Here is a 23,363-nt window from a genome sequence, read left to right as displayed (position 1 = left end):
CGACGCATCACGCGTCATTTTGTATGGGGGCTATACGAAAGCGTGGACCTACATAGCCCGCTTTCAATACCAAAAGTCCTACATAAATATAACATATTTTCCCAAAATTTCATCAACCTACGTCAATCCGTTCGGATGCTAGAGTGATTTCCACAGACGGACAGACGGACGGACATGGCTATATCGATGTAGAATTGCACGCTGATCAAGAATATATATACTTTGTGGGGTCTACAATGGTTATTTCGAGTAGTTACAAACGTAGTGGAGGGTATAAAAAGTGGGTGTGGTCAAAAAGTCGGGTTATGGCACACATTTCACAAAAAGAATTATCCAAATCGGTCCAGCCGTTCTCAACTGATGCCATTACCAACGAACGACATTTCATTTTTATTTATAAAGATTATTATTTATTTTTTTGTTTATTTTTTAGTTCACTGCATACATTTTGTGTTTAATTTTTATTAATATTATTGTATTTTCTTTTATTTATAAATTTTAAACTATATATTTTGATCATAAGGATATGTATCTTCACCAATAACACTATGCAACACTGAAAATGCAAACAACTTCTAGTATGCATTTTTTGAAAGTACATATTTAGACTACAAAATCCCTAGTAGGGGTTTGTCCTGTCAGATCCAGTTGGATTTTATGGCCTCATATAAACCGGGCTAAATCTACACTTTTTTGCAGTTATTAGGCTTTTATCATTTATCATTGCTTTTATCAAAAGCAATATTGTAGCCCTAAACTCCATCTAGGGCATCAAAATCTATAAAATATAGAACATTTTACGTAATTGCTGAAATTCTGGTCAGTATCGGCTAAAGTATTGGGAGTTGAACCAAGTAACTTTTTGCAAAAATCTTCCAAATAACAATTCTTTAGAACATTCTGAAACTATAAAATGCTTACTTCATGTTGTTTCAGCGTTATTTTGCATCATATCTTTTACAACACGTATTTCAAAAACAGTTCACACCAACAGTTTATTCTCTTTTACAACACGTATTTCAAACACAGTTCACACCAACAGTTTATTCTCGCATTTCGGATTTCACTACATTATTAACATTTTTATTAAATCATCGTTGAAAATGTACTGAAATCAACGACATAGAGGCATTTTACAACAATGACATGTTCTGAAGAGTTGTGTATTACATTCCAGGGAATATTTTTCCAAAAGAAAATTTTGAGATAAGGTGCGAAATGAATAACAATTGTGGAATTTTTGCATATATTTTGAAATTTGAGGCAATAAATGAAGTTTTTCGAGTTCATTATTTCTGCAAATATTTTATTCTTGTCCTTATATGCAAATTTGCTTCAGAGGTCAGAAGAAGATTCGCATTGGTTTCAGAGATATAGCCCCGAATTTCTTTAAAAACTCAATATTTAACCGTGTTTAGATGGGGCCATAAAATCGGAGCTGGATCTGACACAACAAAACCCAACTAGGGTTTCTTGTCGTTTGGGTCTATACTTTCAAAAAATCCTTAGCTCGAATTGTTTGTCCAAGATCACCTTAAAATGTTGCACAGTGTAATCCTGTACTTTAACTTATAAAATTATTTTATCTTGTTGTACAGGAATAATTAATAAAATAAGTAAATATGTCAAAATATGGCAAAACGTATAAAAATAACATTATAAAATGCCTATTTTCATTTATAATATCAAAATTTGTGTTGCTATTATCCGGACACCTACGTCGCAAACTCTAGTTTCGATTTAATATATTTTACTTTAATCTGTTCCAAAACCTGCAAGAATCTTCTATTTTCGACATTATTACTACTCTTTCCTTTATGAATCTTAAAAGTTTTTGAGATCTGGAAAACCACTTCTTAGAAATCGCGACACTTTGGTATAACGAATTAACATTGGGTGTAAAACATGCTTGCCATATAGAAATTTTTGCTAGTCGTAACTGCTTAAAATTCTATTTGCTATCAAAGGCATGTGAACTGAATTACTAGTTTATCTATGACCAGTAGAAGTTGAAAAACAAGCTAAAAAAACATGTCTTATTTTTGAAAAGAGTTAAGGTTCTCTCCGGGATTTGAACTTGTGAACTTCTGATTTGTATCCAAGCACACTACCCACTGTGCCACGCGTACGAACTTTAAAGGTTGTTTAAACGCTTACATGTGCATTATAAACTCTTTAAAAGTTTGGTAACAAAAATTGTTTGCCGAAGGTGAGCAAATCTCAGTTTTGTAGTAGGACACACGCTCTGTGCCGCCGTACTCATTATATAGTAATAAGTAGAGTAAGTAATTCTTGTAAAAGGTTCAAGAGATAACCTATTACATTTCAACATACTGGTAACGCACAAAGTAGTTTGTATACATTACTTTGTAATGGGTTATACGAGGGAAAGTTTGAGAGTTTCATTGCAAGAAACAAAGAGGAAATTGTTTCTTGCAATGAAAATCTAAAATGTTTTGATGAAATTAGATCTCGCTGTTGGTCCTGATGGGATTGATCCCAAGTTTATACGCCAAGATTATTCTTGTCGCCAAGTCGAGTAAAGAATTTCGCCCAATTGGGATATTATGTTACCTCTCCAAAATCTTTTAGGAAATTCTTCATAAACAAATTACAGAATATCTTCACCAAAAGTCTTTCCTAAGGGATGTGCAGTCTGGGTATCGTGCGGGCCACAGTTGTATTACTGCCTTGCTAGATGTTCCCGAGCAGACAACGAAGCCGGCCAATTTTTTCGACTCGCTGGCTCAGTTCTAATCAGCTTATCGGCGGCGGCGCGCCGACTTGTTTACCGACTCGCGAATAAATTTCGGCTTATTGTTTCCGTACGTAATTTTTCGTAAAGAAAATTGAGTTTTTGGGCGATTGTGGAGAGGAAATACTTTGATTTGTTGGTAATAAATTTAATAATATATGGAATCCACCTAATCAATACCTCTGTCGCATCTTTCCCCACATTTATCGCGTAGTGATACTATCTATATATGATAATTGATAAAAATGCAGTGCATATTGTGTTTACCAGGGCCTCAAAAACTTCAAAAGGATGATAGCTTGACCAAAACTTTTGAAGGTCCCTATCTGAGGAAGCTTTTATTAGTTGAAATCGGGAGCAAGGAATCAAGGTGAAAATACATGGTAGAACAATATAAGGTAACAGCAATACCCAGCTGAATGAACTGGGATGTAATGTTAGTGTTAAAATCCGTACGACATTTTATATATTTGTTTTTATTTTCCATGTATATTATATATATATTTTTTGAGCAAAAAAATATATCATTCCGAAAAAACTGTTTCCCATAAAGACTTCTTCATATCAAGGACATGTAACCTAATCAAAGTCCGAACGACGTGCCGCACACTAAAACACCACTTACAGAGACGGTACAACATTAGTTAATATGTGTGGTATTTTGTTAAGTTTTTAAAAAACACTAAAGCCCTAATACACATTTGCCTTTTGATTTCAAAAACAAAAGACTGAAACAGCTTTTCCTTTTTAATGAATTTCCAGCTATCCCAAACATTTTTGCAAGGATTCTACTTTCAGCGATAAATTATCCATTTAGTGGAATGATATGGAAACATTAAAATTGAAAATGTATCGAATTTTTATTGATGTTTTTCAAAATCAATGAAAAGCCAATTGATAATTCCCTTCGCCGGGATGAAATCATGATATTGGTAGCGATCAGTACATTTTGCAAGCTGTCAGTGCGTTTTGTAAATATTTTTCTCTGCAAAGAGGAAAGTGATGAAGTTAAGCCAATGGGGGAATACTCCAGACTTAGACAATCATACGTTTTTCAAAATCTTTAATGAAATATGAAAAATATTAGTTTTTTATATTCCAAACATACTCTAACATTACAAACAAAACATTTTCTATGTGGTTGTTGTTGAGTTGTATTTGTTGTAGTATTTACTTTACCTTGTTTCTTCTACCATTGTCAAAATAGTACCTGTCATGGCACAGTTACCCAGGTAGTGGCATCGTAAAATTTTGAATATGTTATGTCAAAACTTTCTTCATGTTGTTGGGGAAATTACAACAAAAATATTTTTTTATAAAGGGATTTGACTTTTCATATTCGATCAGCTGGTGTGATATCACTACCTGGTAGTTCTGCCATGGCATGTATCATGGTACAATCATTACAAGGTAGGACACAGCAAACATATGATTACAATTTTTTCCTGAGGTCCTCCTATTGTGTCAAAACTGTTTTGGCAAATGACAAAATAAAATGATTGAAAATAAAATAATAAACTCAAAATATATGTAAATAAAAACAGAAGACAATACATTAATCGAGAACAAACGTGACTTCAACATTATCGAAGAATGCTTTTAAGCAAGTGTGCCAGTTCAGCTGTGGCTATCTGTTGCGATTGCAATTTACCGATGTCCAACCACAACGTTATCAATTTTATTTCTTATTTTGTGGTCTGGAGGCAGCCAGGTTCCCTTATGAAAATGAAGATGCTTCAATCTGGTGCTGTTATGATGTGGTTTGTCGATGCGAAGTCTATCAGCCTCATCCGTAGTCAGATGTATCATCATTTCGAATTTCAAATAAAATTTATTATGAAAAACTTAGCCTTTATCCAAATGCACCAAGTCTTTATTCAGGGTGAAGCTGGATACCAGATGTTTTAACCTCCGACCAGCTACAAATCCGCAACCGAACTCATGCTTTATGTCATTGCACATAATACAGTGCCTCTCCTTTGGCAAATGTTGTGACGCTTTTCCCTATCCATTGTATTTCCTGTATGCAGTAATATCGGCATTGTTCTTTATAAAAAACATATCTGCCAGTACATAAAGTGCACATTCTCTATGAAGAGTCTGGAAACTCTGGTACAGATTCACTGATCATGGTCCTTAAAACGTTTGCGGGAGTCACCAACATTAGATGGGGTTTGTTTTTTCATAGTACGATGTTTTTATAGGGGTGGGTTACTAGTCCAACGGCCAACAAGTGTTTATAGATCTTATGGATGAACGTACGGCACATTGGGGAGATCAGCGTCCAATTGAGACGGAACTGGCACTATGATAAGTTATGGGTATTATCATGTTAAAGACGGTCAGGACCGTTTAACCTTTAAAAACGCTAATACCGCCTTCAATATTCCTAAAATTGGTGCGTGGACTTATATACAAGGGCATACACTACATTTGAGCAACATTTTATCCACAACTTCAATCCGTTTGGACACTAGAGCGATATCCATAGACAGACGGATGGGCATGGCTATACATATGTTTATCTAAAATGATTATTTCAATTGAGCGCGTTAATACAATATATATATATATATATATATATATATATATATATATATATATATACAGTGCTGGACATATCAATGGAAACTTTTTTCAGAAAACTATATATAATAATTTTTGACTTAATTAATTTATTCCTTAGCTAGATATACCTGCATATGTGCGCATAAAATTATATATGCAGGTATATTTGACTAAGGAATAAATGTACTTAGTCAAAAATTATTATGTTTAGTTTTCTGAAAAATGTTTCCATTGATATGTCCAGCACTATATATATATATATATATATATATTGTAAACAAAACAAACGTTGACAATATTCCAAATAAACAAAACTTGTTGCTTTTGTTATTAGTAATTTTGAAGTTATAAGCAAACTGGCTTTAGAGTTGTTTTTTTTAAAAATTTCATCAACCTGCCCAACCTTCTAATAATTGAACCATGGCATGTACCTATCTCAAGCTTAACTACGTGATTCAATTCGATCAAGAATTTGCTCGTGAATAAGTTTCTGACACGATAAAAAACGGCATGATAAGACTCGATCGAAAACGTTTAAGCAATGTGATCGATTTTTTTGATAGTAACCGGTAATCGAACTATGGAAACCTATGTGTTCTTCAAGCAACATTATGAAGGTAGACGCCAAAAATTGGTTTATTTTAAAACGAAAACTAAAAAAAAAATTATAAATGAAAAATTTTAATAATTGTGGAATTGGTTGGACAATACATTGAATAACAATTTCGAAATGAAATAGTGCTAAGATAATAATAGAATTATTTATGTTTACAAAACTTTTTTGACATTGTTGTAACAGATTGCTAATACATCTACCTTTTTAATTAATAAATTTTTGTTGATTGAAGGATCACAACCGACTGGTTACATTTTTCAACAAAATCTTTATTTGGTTTAAATAAAATTTCCATTCATATAAAATACAAGTCCAATAACTTCTTGTAAACGACTAAGGTCTTTTGCATTGTACTGTAGAGTAAACGAACAATATCCAGTAACAATTTGTACAATTTTAAGTAAACGAACACATATATTATAATACTTTAGTTATAGAAATTTAAATGTCTGCATTAATATTTATACATTTTTACAATTAAATTCATAAACGCAGTTGAGTTGCAATCAATAATGGATGCCATAATTTTAAATAATTTAATTGCGAGTACAGGTTTAAATTTAACCTGTATTTGGCACAAGGTAATCTATAAACATCGGCTCGCGCCGTTTTTTCGATTTGAAGGCTGGCGATTTTTAGCCAATTTGAGCCGACAAATCGGCGGCGGCTCGGCTCGACTAGCTTCCTCCTCTGTTCCCGAGTCGATTAGGACAGATATTGATGACAATAAGATATGCTTTCTAGATCTTCTTGACCATTCGAAAGCATTCGATACTGTGTATCATAAAAATTTGTGTTTAAAACTTCGTCGTTTTTTCAATTTGTCTGTCTCGGTGACAAGATTAATAATGTCTTATTTCACCAGTCGGTCAAAATCCGTTTACACAGGAATCTCGAAATCCCATCCACTGGCAGTGAAAAAAGGAGTCCCACAAGGTTATATTATTGGTCACCTTTTGTTCTCTATTTATGCAAATGATAATCCTACTCAATTGATTCCCAGTAGTGTCCATATGTATGCATATGTATGATGTGCAGATCTACTTAAGTAGTAGTAGTAGTAGATGATATAAATCAGTCCATTCAAACCCTTAACTATGAGCTATGAGCGTGTAAACGCATGGGCCAGGGCAATCTGTTTGACGTTGCCATTAGAAAGTAGCAGACACTATTCTTCCAAAAATATCCCTGAAGATGATTGTCGAAGACAATTGAAATATTGGATGAAATAAAGATTTAACAATAAACATCATCAGTGTTTTTAATGACCTTTAGCCAAACCATCAACACCAAAAATAAAAATCGACAGGTCAACAATAACTAACAACATGCATATTTTCGTAATTCTATAGAATAATAATTTTAACTTTTTGTATTATTTTAAATTTTTCAATTGTTTTGTAATGTAATTTATAAGACTAAGGGCAATTATTATATGTGTTCTTTTACTATCTGATGGATTTGAAAACGCAAAATAAACCAATTTGGAGGCATTAAAAATATATTTTTTACATTGAAAGTTAATGCGAAGAAGCTCCTCCTTGAAATTCAATCATAATTTTTAACTTTAAGTTAACCGGAACGCTATAAATCTGTTCGGTAAATCCTAACTATTACAAAAGAAGACTTATAATAATGGGGGATAGTCTTGTTGTGCAAGGAAAACAAATCAAATAAAATTCGGCTTACGTGGCTTCCAAATTTTAGCTAATAAATATGTAAATAAAAGTCCATGTTTTGATATAACTCCCATAAAATACTTAGGAAATAAAATAAAAATACTTAGGAAAGAATTAAGAACATTGCAACACTATGTAATGAACAGTGAATATCAATCAATGTTATAGCTTTATCGGTTATATCTTTCATTATATCATTGCCCGCCCATTCAAAATGCAAAGTATTAAGTAGTAATACAAGAGGTGTAGAAATATAGTTAGCTACTTGTAGTTTTGGAGACATGTATGGTCCTAACAAACTACAGTCTATTTGATTTGAAAAAGTTGATTGAACCTATGACCTGACTGCAAATAGTACTATGGTAACGAGTGTAAAAATACATTTTCTATACTTACAATCTCTCTACGTCTGCAGATATTTTACGTGGAACCTGCGTCAATCCACGATGTGAACAATCGACAGTTAATCCATTGCAAGAACACACTCGGGGGCACCGAGATTCGGTTATTGAACCCAGCCCGACACCAGGTATATGTATGCCTACCGAACTACCACCAAATGGCTCGGCGAACACATTAGATGATATACAACTTGTGAGTACGACATAACCGGTTAATATCCGAAAAAGTAACCAGTAAGGGGAAACAATAATGTTTCCTCTTTGTGTGCCTCCTTTATATCCAATTGGGGCTTTGTAATTCCGCATATTTAATCGTGAACATGGGCCAGAATCAAAATAGCCCACAAATAGCCAATTTTTATAATTTAAATGTGCTTTCTAAATTTAATATTTGACGGCAGCTACCACTAATATCACACGTTTGCACTCTTAAGAATAAACCTTTTGATCGATGTTTGGAGGTTTTGCTTAAATTCTCTTGTATTTCACTTTTCACTCATGAACTTGTATCTTAAGATTAAACTATGTTTTTTATCGATACTTGGAGGTTTCGTTTAAATTCTCTTTTAATCCAATTTTCACGTATGATTTTATATAAGGTCAGCCTTTTGTTTTCCGACGTTGTAGAACTCTTTAATATTTTTAAAATTTTTATTATGTTATTAACACACAACGCGTATGTAGATCGACGGCGACGATTTTCTTTTTAATCTTACAATATCAACGCGACCGACGCATAAACACGCTTTATGTACACTGACTTCAAAGTATCACAAACTCTTCATTTGCCCTTAAGTGATTACTTAAACGCACAAACTACAAAGAATGGGAGAGTTTGGAAATACGTCTAGTGAGCAAAGAGAGCTAAGCATGAGAGCGAGTTAAGGGCGGTGTTAAGTAAAAGAAATACCGAAGAATTTAAACGCTGAGATCGATGATCCGATCTTCTGTGTATATTTTTAGTGAAGAAAACAGCAGGTAGTTATCCGAAATGTTTCGTTGTTGTTGTAATTATTGATGACGTTGTTGTTGTAGTTTCCAGTTGTAGCATCTGAATACGAATGTTATCCGGTGCGTCTGACCATTTGTATGCCCTTAAGTACACGAAATTGAACATCTGGAATTAAAGAAGACGAGAGGAAAAATTGTTGATTAGACATTGTAGCTGCTGTTGGTATGTATCTTCATATGTTTGTGTGTATGTATGTATGAGAATTTTGGGAGAAACGATTTCAGGCTGAATTCGGTTATCTATTATTCATTATCGAGAGAAACATTGATAAGAACATACGCATGTCAAACAAATGTCAAAACTCAATTTGCAAATTTTCATAGAGTTTTCCTATCTGCATCTTCACATCGGAGGCAGATAAGTCGTAAAATATAATTTATGCCTAGAGAACGATTGAGGATCCAGACGACATAAAGTCTTTTCCGTCAATTGTAATTAGTGACAAGTGGAGAGAACACCACGACATGTCAATGTTGATTATATCTGATTTGTAATTCGAAGCAATTGACATCAAATCATTTCATATCAATTTAAAGCTGAGAATCATTCAGCAATTACTCGGAACACCACTCTGCGGGTAGACATTTAAATTGATTGTACTTTGACAGTATGCACACCGAATCACAAAAGTATGCTCACGTTCAACCTAAATGAATGAGAAATGAAAATAGAGATGACTTACTTAAATCATCAAATAAATACTCTTTTTCGATGGACAAAAATGAGTCTTCGGAATTAGCAATTAAAAGTGTCCAATATTGCTGAAAAGAGCAATGTATAGGCCAAATCCAAAAGGGTAAAAATTTACATCACAATAATAAGTATGTGTGCATGTGGTACAGGGTTTAAAGTTATTAAATAAATACAAATTAGTACAATATTCCAAACACTGGATTGATAATTTTTATCTAAAAATATTGTTCAGATATCTAATGTCCCTTTTATATTTTTGGAGACCTGCAGTGTGATTCTCTAATTCAATTATTTTAGTTACCGACAAAAACAAAATTCGGTAAAAAAAAAATGTCACAGAAACGAATTCCGATCGAAAGTGGAATTGATTCCGTATTTAGCTTCTTCAGAAAACGAAAAACGAAGAATTTTTCGGAATGAAACCACTTTTGATTTTGCAAACGGAATTGTATTTTTATTTTGTTTAAATCTGCCACTTTAAAACACTCTAAAAACACTTAGAAATAATTAAAATGTAGTTTTGTTAATAAATTTACATTTAAATTCGCATTTAAAATAAATAATTAAGTTTTTTGACTTCACAAAATCGATCGGAATCTAAAGAAGCTAAGACAAAAACGATCGAAATGAAATTTCGGAATTGCAACCATTCCGATCGGAATCTGTGACATGCCTGATAGTGTATGAACATACATATGTGTATACAGGACATTTGATTTAACTGTTACTAATCAAAATATCTTCATGAAAATTCTAAATATACATCGAAAGTATACACATTTAACTATATGGAGCATTTTTTCCCCATGACTACGGAAATATTTATTACCTACTTTTGGTTACAAATGTGGTATTTTTTTTGATTGAGCTGGTGCACACATACTTTTGTGATTCACTGTACATGCTTACATTCTTATGTACGAAGGCTACTACATAAGTTTCTGACAAGATATATTTACCACAACAACAACTCTTTTTTGACCGAAAATTCTTCAAACTGCCGAAATGTTTGTTTACGTTTTCAAACTATTTATTCACAATAACAAATAATTTGACAGATTGAAAACAAATGATTGTTAACTTATTATTCCATCATGGTCTCTGGTTTGAGAGCATGTAAACGTGTATAAATCATGCTGGAGAATACTTTAGACAACAATAAAACTCTTTTTGATGATAAATATTTGCGTTCGCATTTTTATGCCAGAAACTTATACAGTAGCCTTCGTACGTATACATACATCTTCATCGCCCTCGGCTATACATACATTTTTTGTGCTTGATGAGTTCATTTTTAAGAATTTATTGTACAACTGCAAACCTTATGCAGAATGTATCTATGTATGTACCAATTTGAATGTAGTTTTCTCACGGAATGGTCATAGTAATAATTTAAAGAAGAGTTCACTATCTTGAATTTACCATAATGTAAATAATAAAAACTATATGTAAATACATCGTGCCTACAAAATATAGAAATGTTCAAACCAACATGGTTGTACCCAAGGTTTACACCAGGTCGACCAGTTAGACTACTTATGACAACAAACTTAATAGTTTTAACATAATTTGGATTTGAGTTTCTTTGAATTTTAAGTCACAGTAATGTATTTTGACAGCACACTTAATAGTCTTATAGTACGTTTATATATAACCAGATTTAATAAACCCACTGGGTTTTAAATGACAATTCCATTGCATATACCTCAAATAAATGAATTATTGGTGAAGATGATATTAGTATCGCCAACATATTTGCTTCTTTTTTTCAAACTACTTATTCCACAAAGACCCATGTGGACAATTATCATTATCCTTACTCTATTTCTGAAGCTAATTCTATAATTGTAAAACATTTTGATACTTCAATGGTGTTAAATAACCTTAAACGTCTTAAATGTACAACTTCTACTGGGACAGATGGAATTCCACCATGTATACTAAAAAATTGTGCAGAAAATTTAGCCCTTCCTCTAACCATTATGTTCAATATGTCTTTAAATACAGGGTTTTTCCCAGCAATATGGAAAGAATCCTACATTGTTCCCCTTTTTAAATCAGGTAGTAGAGAAGATGTGTGCAACTACAGAGGCATCGCCAAACTTAATGCCATACCAAAATTATTTGAAAAACTGGTGACTGATTTGATATCCTTCCAAGTATCTTCTATTCTTTCGAGATACCAACATGGATTCCGTAAAAATCATTCTACTGTAACAAATATTATAGAACTAACCTCGCTGGTCAATGAGGGATTTAGATTCAAAAAACAAACCGACTGCGTGTATACCGACTTTAGCAAGGCCTTCGACAAAGTCAATCACAGTCTGTTATTGCTAAAGTTACATCGCATGGGTTTTAGTAGTTGCTTGATCAAATGGATAAAGTCATACCTACTTGGTAGAGTACAAATTGTTAAATTTGGTAATGCTACTTCCAACAAAATTTTTGTAACTTCTGGTGTACCACAAGGGAGTCACCTTGGACCCGTAATGTTTTCGCTATTCATCAATGACATGCCAAATGTTATACGCCACTCAAATGTTCTAATGTATGCAGATGACATCAAAATATTTTACTCTTTTAAGGTTCCTTCCGATCAACTTAATTTGCAACAAGATCTCAACAGTTTTTACCAATGGTGTAATATAAATTTGTTAGAACTAAACATTAAAAAATGCAAACTTATGTCATTCTATAGGATACAAAAAATTGACTCAAATTACTATTTGAATGATTGCATGTTGGAACCTGTGGCTTCTATAACAGACCTGGGTATCCTTTTGGACCATAGATTGGACTTTAGAAATCACATTTCGTTAGTCATAAATAAAGCATATAAAAGTCTGGGCTTTATCAAACGATGGAGTAAAGAGTTTTCAGACCCATCTGTTACTAAGCAATTATACATTTCCCTTGTACGCAGCACATTGGAATATGGATCGATAATATGGGATCCCGCGTATACCATCCATTGCAATGCAATTGAATCCGTACAAAAACAATTTTTGTTGTTCTGCCTTAAAAATCGTGGTTGGAATGCACAAACCTTACCATCTTACGAATATCGTTTAAATTTGTTGAAACTACCTACTTTAAAAAGCAGACGTTCGATGTTAAATGTCACATTCTTATTAAATGTTATACAAGGCAAAATAATGTCAGAGTTTATTTTAGATCGAATATCTTTAAATGTACCTTTTCGACCATCTCGTCAATATAATTTTTTTCAGGTGAATTACTACACATCTAATTACGCTAATAACGACCCTTTACGGCGTCTTTTTGTCGAATTTAATAAATTTTACCATCTAATAGAATTGTCTGAAAATCGTGACTCGATAAAAAGAAAATTAATTCTATTCTTAAATTCATTGTAGTCATTGAAATGTATATATGTATGTAGTATTTAACTTAGTCTGTAAGGATTTTGTAATCTATAGACATAATAAAAAAAAAATCCTTTTAAAGAAGGTTAACCCTACAATAAGCTATAATACAATATAATCAAATTGCTACCAAACTCCTGTTATTATAAAATTTTTTGTTTGATTGAAAACAAAATTAAATGCATGGTGGAAGAAGTAAGGTGTTTGTAAAAATTACAGCAACTAAAAATTTTACAATAACAACAATGATTTATAAATAAATCGCTAAAGAAAATATTTGAATAGTTCAGGAAAATTTTGTTCTTAATAAATTTGTATGGCACCAAAGGTAAATTTTCACAAATTTGCTCTAAATGGCACAATTATTGTCCAATCGATGAGAAAAGTTTAAAAGTTCATTGTTATGGCTAAGAAACGAATCCTATCAAAATATATGAAAATCGAGTCAGATTTTGATATTGAATATGTATATTTGGTCAATTATTCGTAATTAGCTGATATTAAAATCCGAGACAATTTTCACAAATTTTCTCATCGATTGGTAAACAGTTGCGGCAGGCATATCGGCCAGCGTTAACGTTAACCTATTGCCATAAAACTTCATATTTAAGGTTTTTGGATCAAATGAAAAAAATAGATAGCGAGCCTTTCAAAAACAGCTTTTCTTATTTACCCTAATACACATGAATAATGTTTACATACAACTTGGTAAGTTTCATTATTGTATTATTCGCAGAAAGTTCATTGGCTGTGTAAATGCACTACACTTGTAATCGAATTCAAACATACATATGTACATTAGGGTTATAACTTTTTCCCATTTCAGATATTTATTTTACCTTTTCCATTAAGATGGAAAATCAATATTTAATAAACTATTTCTTATGGAAATTGGATATAATCTCCACAGTTCTAATACATAAATAAACTAAATCAAATCAATGCAAATACATGTTTGTTCAAAAAAAAATCAAAATTTTTTACAAAGAAAAAATTATCCAAATCTTTGTCGGTGCTCGAACTTTAAAAAATATTTTTTCGTTATCAGGACAATATTCCGCACATTGTACTGACGTAGTAATTTTTTCGTTATATCCCTAATGTACATGTATATATGTAAGTGTTTAAAGTCCCACATGTACTGTCTCGTACCAATGTCTTTGAAGTTTCCTGTCATATATAAATCAGTGAAATTCTTTTGTAGAAAATATTTATGCACACACAAACACATCATTTATATGTATGTAAAAGAGAAAAGTTCCATACTTAATTCAAAACATACCTCGAATCATTCGGGTCCAACTTCATTAAAGAAATATAGCAAAATACGTACGCACGCGTGCCTATGTAAATATGTAAATTCTTCTACAAAACATACACTCAATTAAATACACTCTAAGAAAACCCAATGTCCGTGACGAAATTAACCAACCACTACAGGAGGAACTACAATCAATGAAGCATCGAATTGTTGACATCTAAAAATTGAAAGATACCAAATAAATAACAAAAATTGAAACTATATGTGGTAGGCATTATTGTTATTATTTTGTATTATAGAATCCCCATTCGGTCTGTTTCCTCTCGGTTCACATAGAGACAAGAAACACAAATACAATATTTTGTAGCACTTTCAATGCTAATCATCAGACGACACATAGATTCAAACTGTCATGGTCTACAATGGTCATCAGAATGACATGCGACCTGTATTGTGAATGCCCAGGATTGATGGACAAACACAGATACTGGCGCATACATAAATACATACATACTCGTACATATATGGGGGATATAATGTTGTTAAATGCGTAGAAGAATAAATGTAACATGTTCATCCCATCTTTACTCTTTTTCATTGTAAAACTTTGTCAAACTAAATCAGTTTAAATCTGAGTATACCTACAAGTGTTTTGTTATTGCGGATATTAAGAACAACAGACCCACTCAAATACTGACATACGGTATGTATGGTTTTGAATGAATGCTATGATTAAGTATTTGACGGACAGGGCCAGATGATCGGGTCAGATGGACGTACATACATACATATGTATATTGAAGTGAAAGCACTTTGGAACAAAAAATTCAACATTCATTGAGATGAATGGACGGACATTGATGGTGTTCCGTCAATTAAAGTTCGTGGAAATTCCATTCATATCCCAAAATAAAGTTTGAATAAATAAATCTTTTGTTAAAGCTTTTGAATCGAATTATGAAAAGTGAACGTATATATGTATATGTATGTGTAAGTATTATACTGTAAGACATACCCATCCATAAGTACATACATACGTGTATACAATGTATACAGTTTGTCTATTATGATGGTTAAATTACCGGTGGATATAAGCGATATTATTAAAATAATATAGTTGTACATATGTACATATATTGCAGATATTGATATTTTCGTTGTAAATATCGGTCATAAATATTTCCCAGCAAAAATTTGGCACATGTCATTACTTCTTGCATTACCGGGTAATGAGTGCTCATTACACTCCGCACTATCAGGCAGTATATATATGACAGTTTACACATAACTAGTTACTTCCTTACTTACTACTAACTTACTAAGTAATGAGTATGGTGGCACAGAGCTAGTGTGTCCGACTACAAATTCTAGAGTTGTGTGTTCAACGCTCAGCGTCGGCATGGGTGTTTGTTGTTTACAAAATTACAAAAACATGTTGATGTACATGGATGAGTTAGACCAACCCTTGTTGTCCGTGCGAGTGGTAGTGTGTAGTGTGTTTGGCTACAAATCAGAAGTTTGTGTGTTCAAAACTAGCATGTATCGAATGAAAAAGAAAAAAACAAAACAAAGTGTGGTGTTGAATTTGAATATAATTTCACCTAAATTTTTTCTAAAAATAGAACTATGCTTTTTAGCTTCTTTTCGAATGCCGGTATGTGGTTAAGTATGTACTTAAAAAACACATTTAAGGAAGTACTTCCTTCCTATGACATCCCCATGTAAAAATAATGACTTTTACGGGGTATTTGTAAGTATTTACTACTGCCAAATTTTACTGAATAAAGTCATTACTTAGTAATGACTTTTTTTGCTGGGTTGTTTCCGGCAGATGAGTTACTATTTTGTACAACATCTTATATTGTGTTATTTTACTTTGTGCTCGTTTGTTGCATCTTCTGATCAACTACTTTTTTGTAGAGTTCCTACGGCTAAGCACTCTTCTGGTACCTGAAATTCGCATTCTGTAGTATCCTCAATTTTTTCTTTCGAATTTACTTCGCGTCATGGTCATCACACACGGCAGGTGGAAAAACATCGATGGCGACTAATTCATCAAAATTCGCCAGGTGTTGTAAGCAATTGCAATGTAGACAAGTGCGTTCCGAGCCGATCTAAGGACCATTGACCAATCCTACAACATGAAAACGATTAACAATAACAGAAGACGTTAAATTATTCTGAGCTGAGTCTAACACTAATATTTCAGCCAGCATGATTTATTTCGTGCTATGATCCATTTCCCAGGCCGCACAGTGTCAAGACATCGGCCAAAAATGGCCAAAACAAAGTATCTCGAAGTACAAATATATTGATGGAATTCTATAGAAAACATTCTAATTAGAAGGTTTTTTGAGTTTTGGTATCGATACGTCAAGTAGTTTTGTCTATATGAGGGTTCAAATCTGATAATTGTTGGCAATGTGTACTTTTCTCCATATTTCGCCAAAATTAACAATATTTATTATCTTCAAATATTTGAATATTTAGTGTAACGGTCGTTATGAAACTGACTTTTTAATTTGCTTTGGATTTAATAAACTTGGCTTCACATTTGTTCGAAAGCAAATAGTGAGCATATCGTCACCTGAAATGTCCAAAGACGTGACCCTCAACGTAACCCTTTGCGGGTTACGTCTTTGAGCATTTCAGGTGACGATATGGTATTTACAGCTACCCGATGTTATTTGCTGATTGAGTTGTGAAAAGTGAGTACTTCAAATGTATAAAGGTACCAGCTGCAAAGTCTAGCAGATGAACGTGTTGTTTACCTTTTTCAGTGATTAAGAAATTACCCCTTTTTAACAACGCGTTTTGCGGTGTCGACTAAGCTCGAAAACGAATAGACCGATCATCATATATTTTTGTGGGCTTATAGTTACCTAATAATCTCGTTTCTAAATGAGGCAATTTTAAAAATATCAATTTGAAAAGAAGGTGAACAGTAAAAGTAGAAATTTATATTTTTAGCAAAAAATCACCGTTTTTGGACCATTTATCGGTGAAAAGAACTTTTTTTGACCGGGGAATCGAACACGCGATCGTCAGTGTGCATGGCGGGTTTGCATACCATTGCACCACGGTGGCGCCCGGCTAAAACCTTCAAAATACCGAAAATCAGGCGGTACCATTCCAAAACGAGGGCCAATACCCACAATTCTCTGTAGGAATATTTCGCAGCCCTGGCGAAAAATAAATACCTAATATCAGCTACTTCGGTTGGATAATGTGTCTAAAACTTTAAAAATACCGCAAATCTGGTTGTACCGTTCTATGGGCGCTATATCAAAACGTAGATCTATGCTCATAATTTTCTCAGGAAAAGTTTTCTGTCCACTGGGAACCCTCAGTGCGAAAACGCATCCAATTTGGTAGAGAAATCTAGGTAAAATCTTCAAAATACCGAAAATCGGGAGGTACCCTTATAGGGGGTTTATATCAAAACGTGGACCTAGGTCCATAATTTCTATCGGGAAAGTTTTTTTGTCAGCTTGGAACCCTGCATTTCAAAATTTACCAAATTTGGTCGATAAATTTAGCTAAAATATTAAAAATATCGAAAATTGGGGAATTCCTTTGTTTGGTTCCACGCCAAAGTTATATATAGCTTGTTCTACTGCTGAGTTACGGGCCTTATTGAAGGAGCCTACTTCTAAGGATTTGACGATGGTCCTAACAACTTCGTTTTGGACCGTATCTTGACTTCAAGATTTACTAACAAAACTAACAACTTTTACATACCTATATAACTCATTGCCATAATTGATTTTTTCTAAACATTTAGATGACAAACTGTATGTTCTGTAGGACAGTTCATGCGGCGAATAATATTTTTTTAATTTCTTCTGTTAATATTATTTAATCAACCTATTACATATCATTGTTGTTCTTTTAATTCTCTTCCTCCCTTTCTATTTATTTATTATCTTAAAGTAACAAAACACATTCCGGATGTTACGTTTGTTTCTTTTTGTGTGCTTTTGTTTTCCCTTCATGTTTCGATCTTCCAATGAAAACATTTGATACTACTATTGGGCTTAGGAGTGTAACTGTGTGCTACGAAGCCTCTACGTTCTGCCAAAATTGAAAACTACAACAGTAACAACGTACATGCATACATGTGTATGCAGAGAAGTCGTATTCATCCCCATATAGATGAAAGCACTTTTTAATGACTCTGTTGCATTCCTTTGGGACTCAACCACATTCTCGTGTTTGCCTTTCCACCAACACACATACACATACTTGACGCACACTCACAAATATTTCTTATACAAAACAGAAAAATAAACAACTAAGATTTACAAGCAACAAGGTGAACATGTAAAAGAAAATACCCAAAATCCCAAAGTACACACAAACGCATGTACATATACGCACTAACATAAACACATACATACAATCAACCCCACCATAGAGCGAGCATCGAGACGATAATAAAAAGGCATAATAATTCATAATTTATTACGTTGTGCACTCGCATCAATTTTATTTATTATCTGCGTCACTTAATCTCAAGCTTACCCACAAGTGTTTGTCGGCCTGTCTGTTTGTATGCTTATGAATGTATCTGCTCACCGCCCTTCAGTTATGTGAGTACATTGTAGATACTTGGGTTTCTCAAATTGTGCTTTTGTTCAACATGGGCACCATCGGGCAAATTAGACTATATACTATCTACAGTCTAGACGTAAATGTTCAATACGAATATAATTTTTATATATTTCCTCTATTTGCTAATTGTTGGAAAACCCCCAATGACGGTGGTAGAACATTATAATAAGATTCAGAAGCCAAAGTGACATTAAAATCCATCGACATAAATGTCAATCCCAATTTACGATAAATATGCATCTAATAATTATTTTTATACCTATGTATGTAATGTACATTAGGGTTATGACTTTTTTACAACCTAAGATTACATAAAATCTTAATTATAAAGCGATTCGGTAAAAATACCTCCCACACAAAATGATTTTATAATTTTTATTTATCAGCATTTTGTAGAATTGTTTAAAGTCACTGTAATCAGATACATATATGACTGAAAACAAGCTTTAGAACCATGCAAAATAACCTAAATAACACAACCTTTTGTTTCTCACACATCTTATCGTCATATAATTTTACATACATACATATATCATTTTAAATCATATATAATTTTATTTTCATATATTATATCTATTAAAAGCGATTTGTGTCTGACCTTTTTCAATATTTAAATGCAGTAAAGGCATAACTGTTTTAGAATTTTTTTCCATTCACAAAAATGTAATTAATTTCAAAGTGAATTGCTCGGAAGGTTTTCAATAATCCTATGAAATAAACGTTAGTTTAGTTATCGATAGGCAAGAGTTTATTCATTCTCGCTAGAGGAAATAATTTTTTTAGAAAAAATGCCTAAAAGTCAGAACCCTAATGTACATACTTTTGAGCAGTAATAAAGCACCAAATAGATACACTGTCGAATTAAATATTCTCATAAAAATTTATTTATTTACATATTTATTTATTTGTGAATACCTGCACAACTAGAATAAATCTTATAATTACAGTACAGGTTTAGTTTTAGTTTTATGAGCTATCCTTTAATCATTAAAAACGATATGAAATAAAAAAGAATTACAATGTATTACAATGACAATAATAGAATTACAATGATAATAAAAGTGGAAAAATCTAAAACAATTTATTGTAAATAAATTTAAAGGGAAATTATCGAATATTTGATTCAGTCAGTATAAAAATTGAAAATTCTTTTTTATTCAATGACATAAATATAATACAATGGGACATATATAATTAACATAATGTTAGATAATCATATGACTGTAATGTTATGATTCTGTTACATAACATGAGTTATATGTAACAGAGATGAAACATTTATGCGCAATTTAGACGTTATTTACAATCATATGTACAAGAATTGCTCTGGGAGAGATCCTTGAACTCATAAATTTCGTTTCTGATACTATTAATTGAAATTTTCCTCCTTGATTTCGATTTAAAATTATCAGCAATCTGCATTGTTTTTGTTAAGGGTAATGTTTCCACACATTTTTTTTCTGAAACATCGTTTTGTATTATGCATTTTGTCTGGTCTAATTAGCATGGATCCAAGATCACAAAGATTTTCAGATAATTCTCAGAAGAATTCGAAATCTTGAAATTAAAAAATTTAAAGTATATTAGATACTTCGATTATTATCAGAACACTGTATTAAAGTGGTTTAGTACAAAAATTATACATACCCCCATTATTATAAGTCTTCTTTTGTTATAGTATGGATTTACCGAACAGATTTATAGCGTTCCGGTTAACTTAAAGTTAAAAGTAATGATGGAATTTCAAGGAGGAGCTTCTTGTCATTAACTTTCAATGTGAAAATTATATTTTTCATTCCACCAAATTAGTTTATTTTGCATTTTCCAAATACATCAGATAGTAAAAGAACATAAAAGAACACATGTAATAATGGCCCATACATATGTATGTATGTAGATATGAACCGAATGTACATTATCCATAGGAAAATACAATATTTTAAAAACATGCATTGTTTTTTTATTGGCCGATTCGATGGTCATAAAGATCAATGGTAAAAAGATGAAAAATATTAATATCGAAAAAGACAGCCTAATTAGTATCTTATTTTGTATTTGATGCAACAGAAAAAAATAAATGGCCGAAACAAAGTTCCCACAGAAAAGTGTATATCATAAAAATTTTTTGTTGTTATTTGATATGATTTCTTAAAAAAGAACAAAAACCCAAACCAAACACATGGCAGACATGTCAAACTGCAACAGATGATTTGTCCAAAACAACTTATCGTGTGGCTGTGAGTCGTGAAATGTAAGCTATATCTTTCGAATGACAGACAGTTCGAGCAGCAATGACGGTCAGAATATGAAATCGATACGATTAACTATCATATGTTTGTACATAATATTATTTATTAAAATTGTGTTATAGTCCATTGAAAATGCAGCGTATGTCAGATATGCTATAAAATGAGCAAAGCGACACATTAACAAACATATTCATAAAACCAACAGTATTTTACATTTATGATCCGATCGAAGGGTTCAAAACATGTTCCAACCGAATTTTATATTATTATGTTAAACAAAACTGAGTTTCATGCACATCATGAGTTTCATTCATCGGTAAATGTTTTAATTTTCAATTATGAATTTTTGGGTGTAACCAAACTTTGATAGAACTAGCCGTTAATAGTGATTATGATTGAATGCAATGCTTGTAGGGTTTCTGAATAAATCACACTTTCTTTTCAATAATACTGTATTTTACTGATGAATTTTGTATAATGTAAAAACGTGTGCGTTCAAATTAAAATTTTCGAAGATCTTTTGCAGATATTCTTACACGCAAACACTTTTGTACTTGTCATGAAATGCCATCATCGAAATTGTGATTTTATAAACATTTACACCAATTTAAAAAACAATTATTTTCAAGTAAGTCAGTGTCATGTCCTTGTTAAAATAATGGGTTAGTAGGGGACTACCAAAAATTAAGGATTTTTGCTGGGGGTTCCAGAGAGGAAGACCCCTATTGGTTTTAAAATTCGCATTTGGCCCAATACAAATTTGTATGGGACCAAAGGCGAATTTTCACAAAATCACTCTACAGACCACATTTATTGTACAATCGATGAAAACAGCTTACCAGTTCTTTGTAATGGCTAAACAAGTAATTCTACAAAAAAAATTGAAATTCGGGTCAGATTTTAATATTATCTATAAAAAGGGCCCATGGAAACTTTGAGGCCCCAGTGGCACGTGTTAACATATTGAGCTCAAACTTTGGTAATCTTAATTTTTAACAAAACTAAAAATTTTAGGAGGGTGCCGCATAAAAATCCGACGTCGATTTTTTCACTTTGAGTTAAGACCATAAAACATTTAGCAAAAGGCGCAAAACTATCCCAATATTTCATATCGTAATCTTCTTTTTATTGACAATGATAAAAGATTAAATGTTGTCCTTATTTATTCTTTAGTCATAGTTCTCAGAGGACTTTATTTATTATTTAGATCTCGGATAGTTCCAGCAACTTCTTTCAGTTAATTTTACAGTCTCAAGCAAGAAAATGTTCGGAAAGTTATCCAACAACATTTTGCAAGAACGTGCCAGAAAGTCAGCTGTTGGTATGAAAATTGATTTAGTTTCTTTTTTTCGAACAGCATTCAGTAAAAATTTGTATCAATTTGTACAAATTTTTGGGTTATCGTACAGACTTATTGTTGGTTAGGTGTACACTTGTGAAAATACTTACCTAAAAATGTTGATTCGTTAAAATCGTATGCACTGCCGTAGTGGTGTAGGGTAACGCGTAGTCGTATCTGTCCCGATTATAGCCTTTGCTTACTTGTATTTTTATAAGAAAATATCTTTTTATAAACATGTAGAATTCACCTTTTAACTGAAGATATTAAAAATGTCGTTAAATGTTTCTAATCGACATCACAATGGTGCTTTATATTTCCAGAGTATTTCAACCATGTAAATGGTGTGGTGCTATTTTCGACCCATGTGAAATATCAGCAATTTAGTGGGACTTTTTTTTAGTTGTTACGCTAGGTTAATCACCAAACTGAGTAAAATTTTTTGAGTCCTATCCTCTTTAAATTTAGATTATTATTTTACTAAACTTTTCATACATTGTACGGCACACCCGCCGCACATAGGGTTAAAATTGCCAAAAAGTCATTGGGGGTTCAAAGTTTTGTATTTTTTGAACCTCGGTGTCACATTGCCCTAAAAAACAATTACTACGCACTAGTTAGAGTTAATAAATACGTTTTTAATTAATATTTTAATTTTAAGGGGTTGTACACAGTTTTACATACAGATGTGCTGCTATTTTCATGATTTTTTTTTCGTGAAAACAACCAAAGTTTTTGTGTAGATATTTTTTCATCTAAAAGAGCAAATCTTAAGCTGGCTCGTAAC

The 23,363-nt window shown here is 32.4% G+C and overlaps 1 protein-coding gene across 1 annotated transcript in view; it reads right to left on the bottom strand.

Moving 5' to 3' along the window:
- sli (slit guidance ligand) overlaps positions 1–23,363 on the bottom strand; it is a 135,310-nt gene that overhangs the window by 34,160 nt on the left and 77,787 nt on the right. The window contains 1 exon segment of the mRNA XM_073955494.1: positions 8,015–9,136. Coding sequence (XP_073811595.1) covers positions 8,015–8,325 — 311 coding nt within the window. The 5' untranslated portion in view covers positions 8,326–9,136.

Source organism: Musca autumnalis, unplaced genomic scaffold, assembly GCF_047663935.1.
Source record: "Musca autumnalis isolate F117 unplaced genomic scaffold, ASM4766393v1 scaffold_5, whole genome shotgun sequence".
NCBI classification, from domain to species: domain Eukaryota; kingdom Metazoa; phylum Arthropoda; class Insecta; order Diptera; family Muscidae; genus Musca; species Musca autumnalis.
The sequence above is the reverse complement of the archived record's forward strand: the minus strand, read 5'-3'. Positions and strand labels throughout refer to the sequence as shown.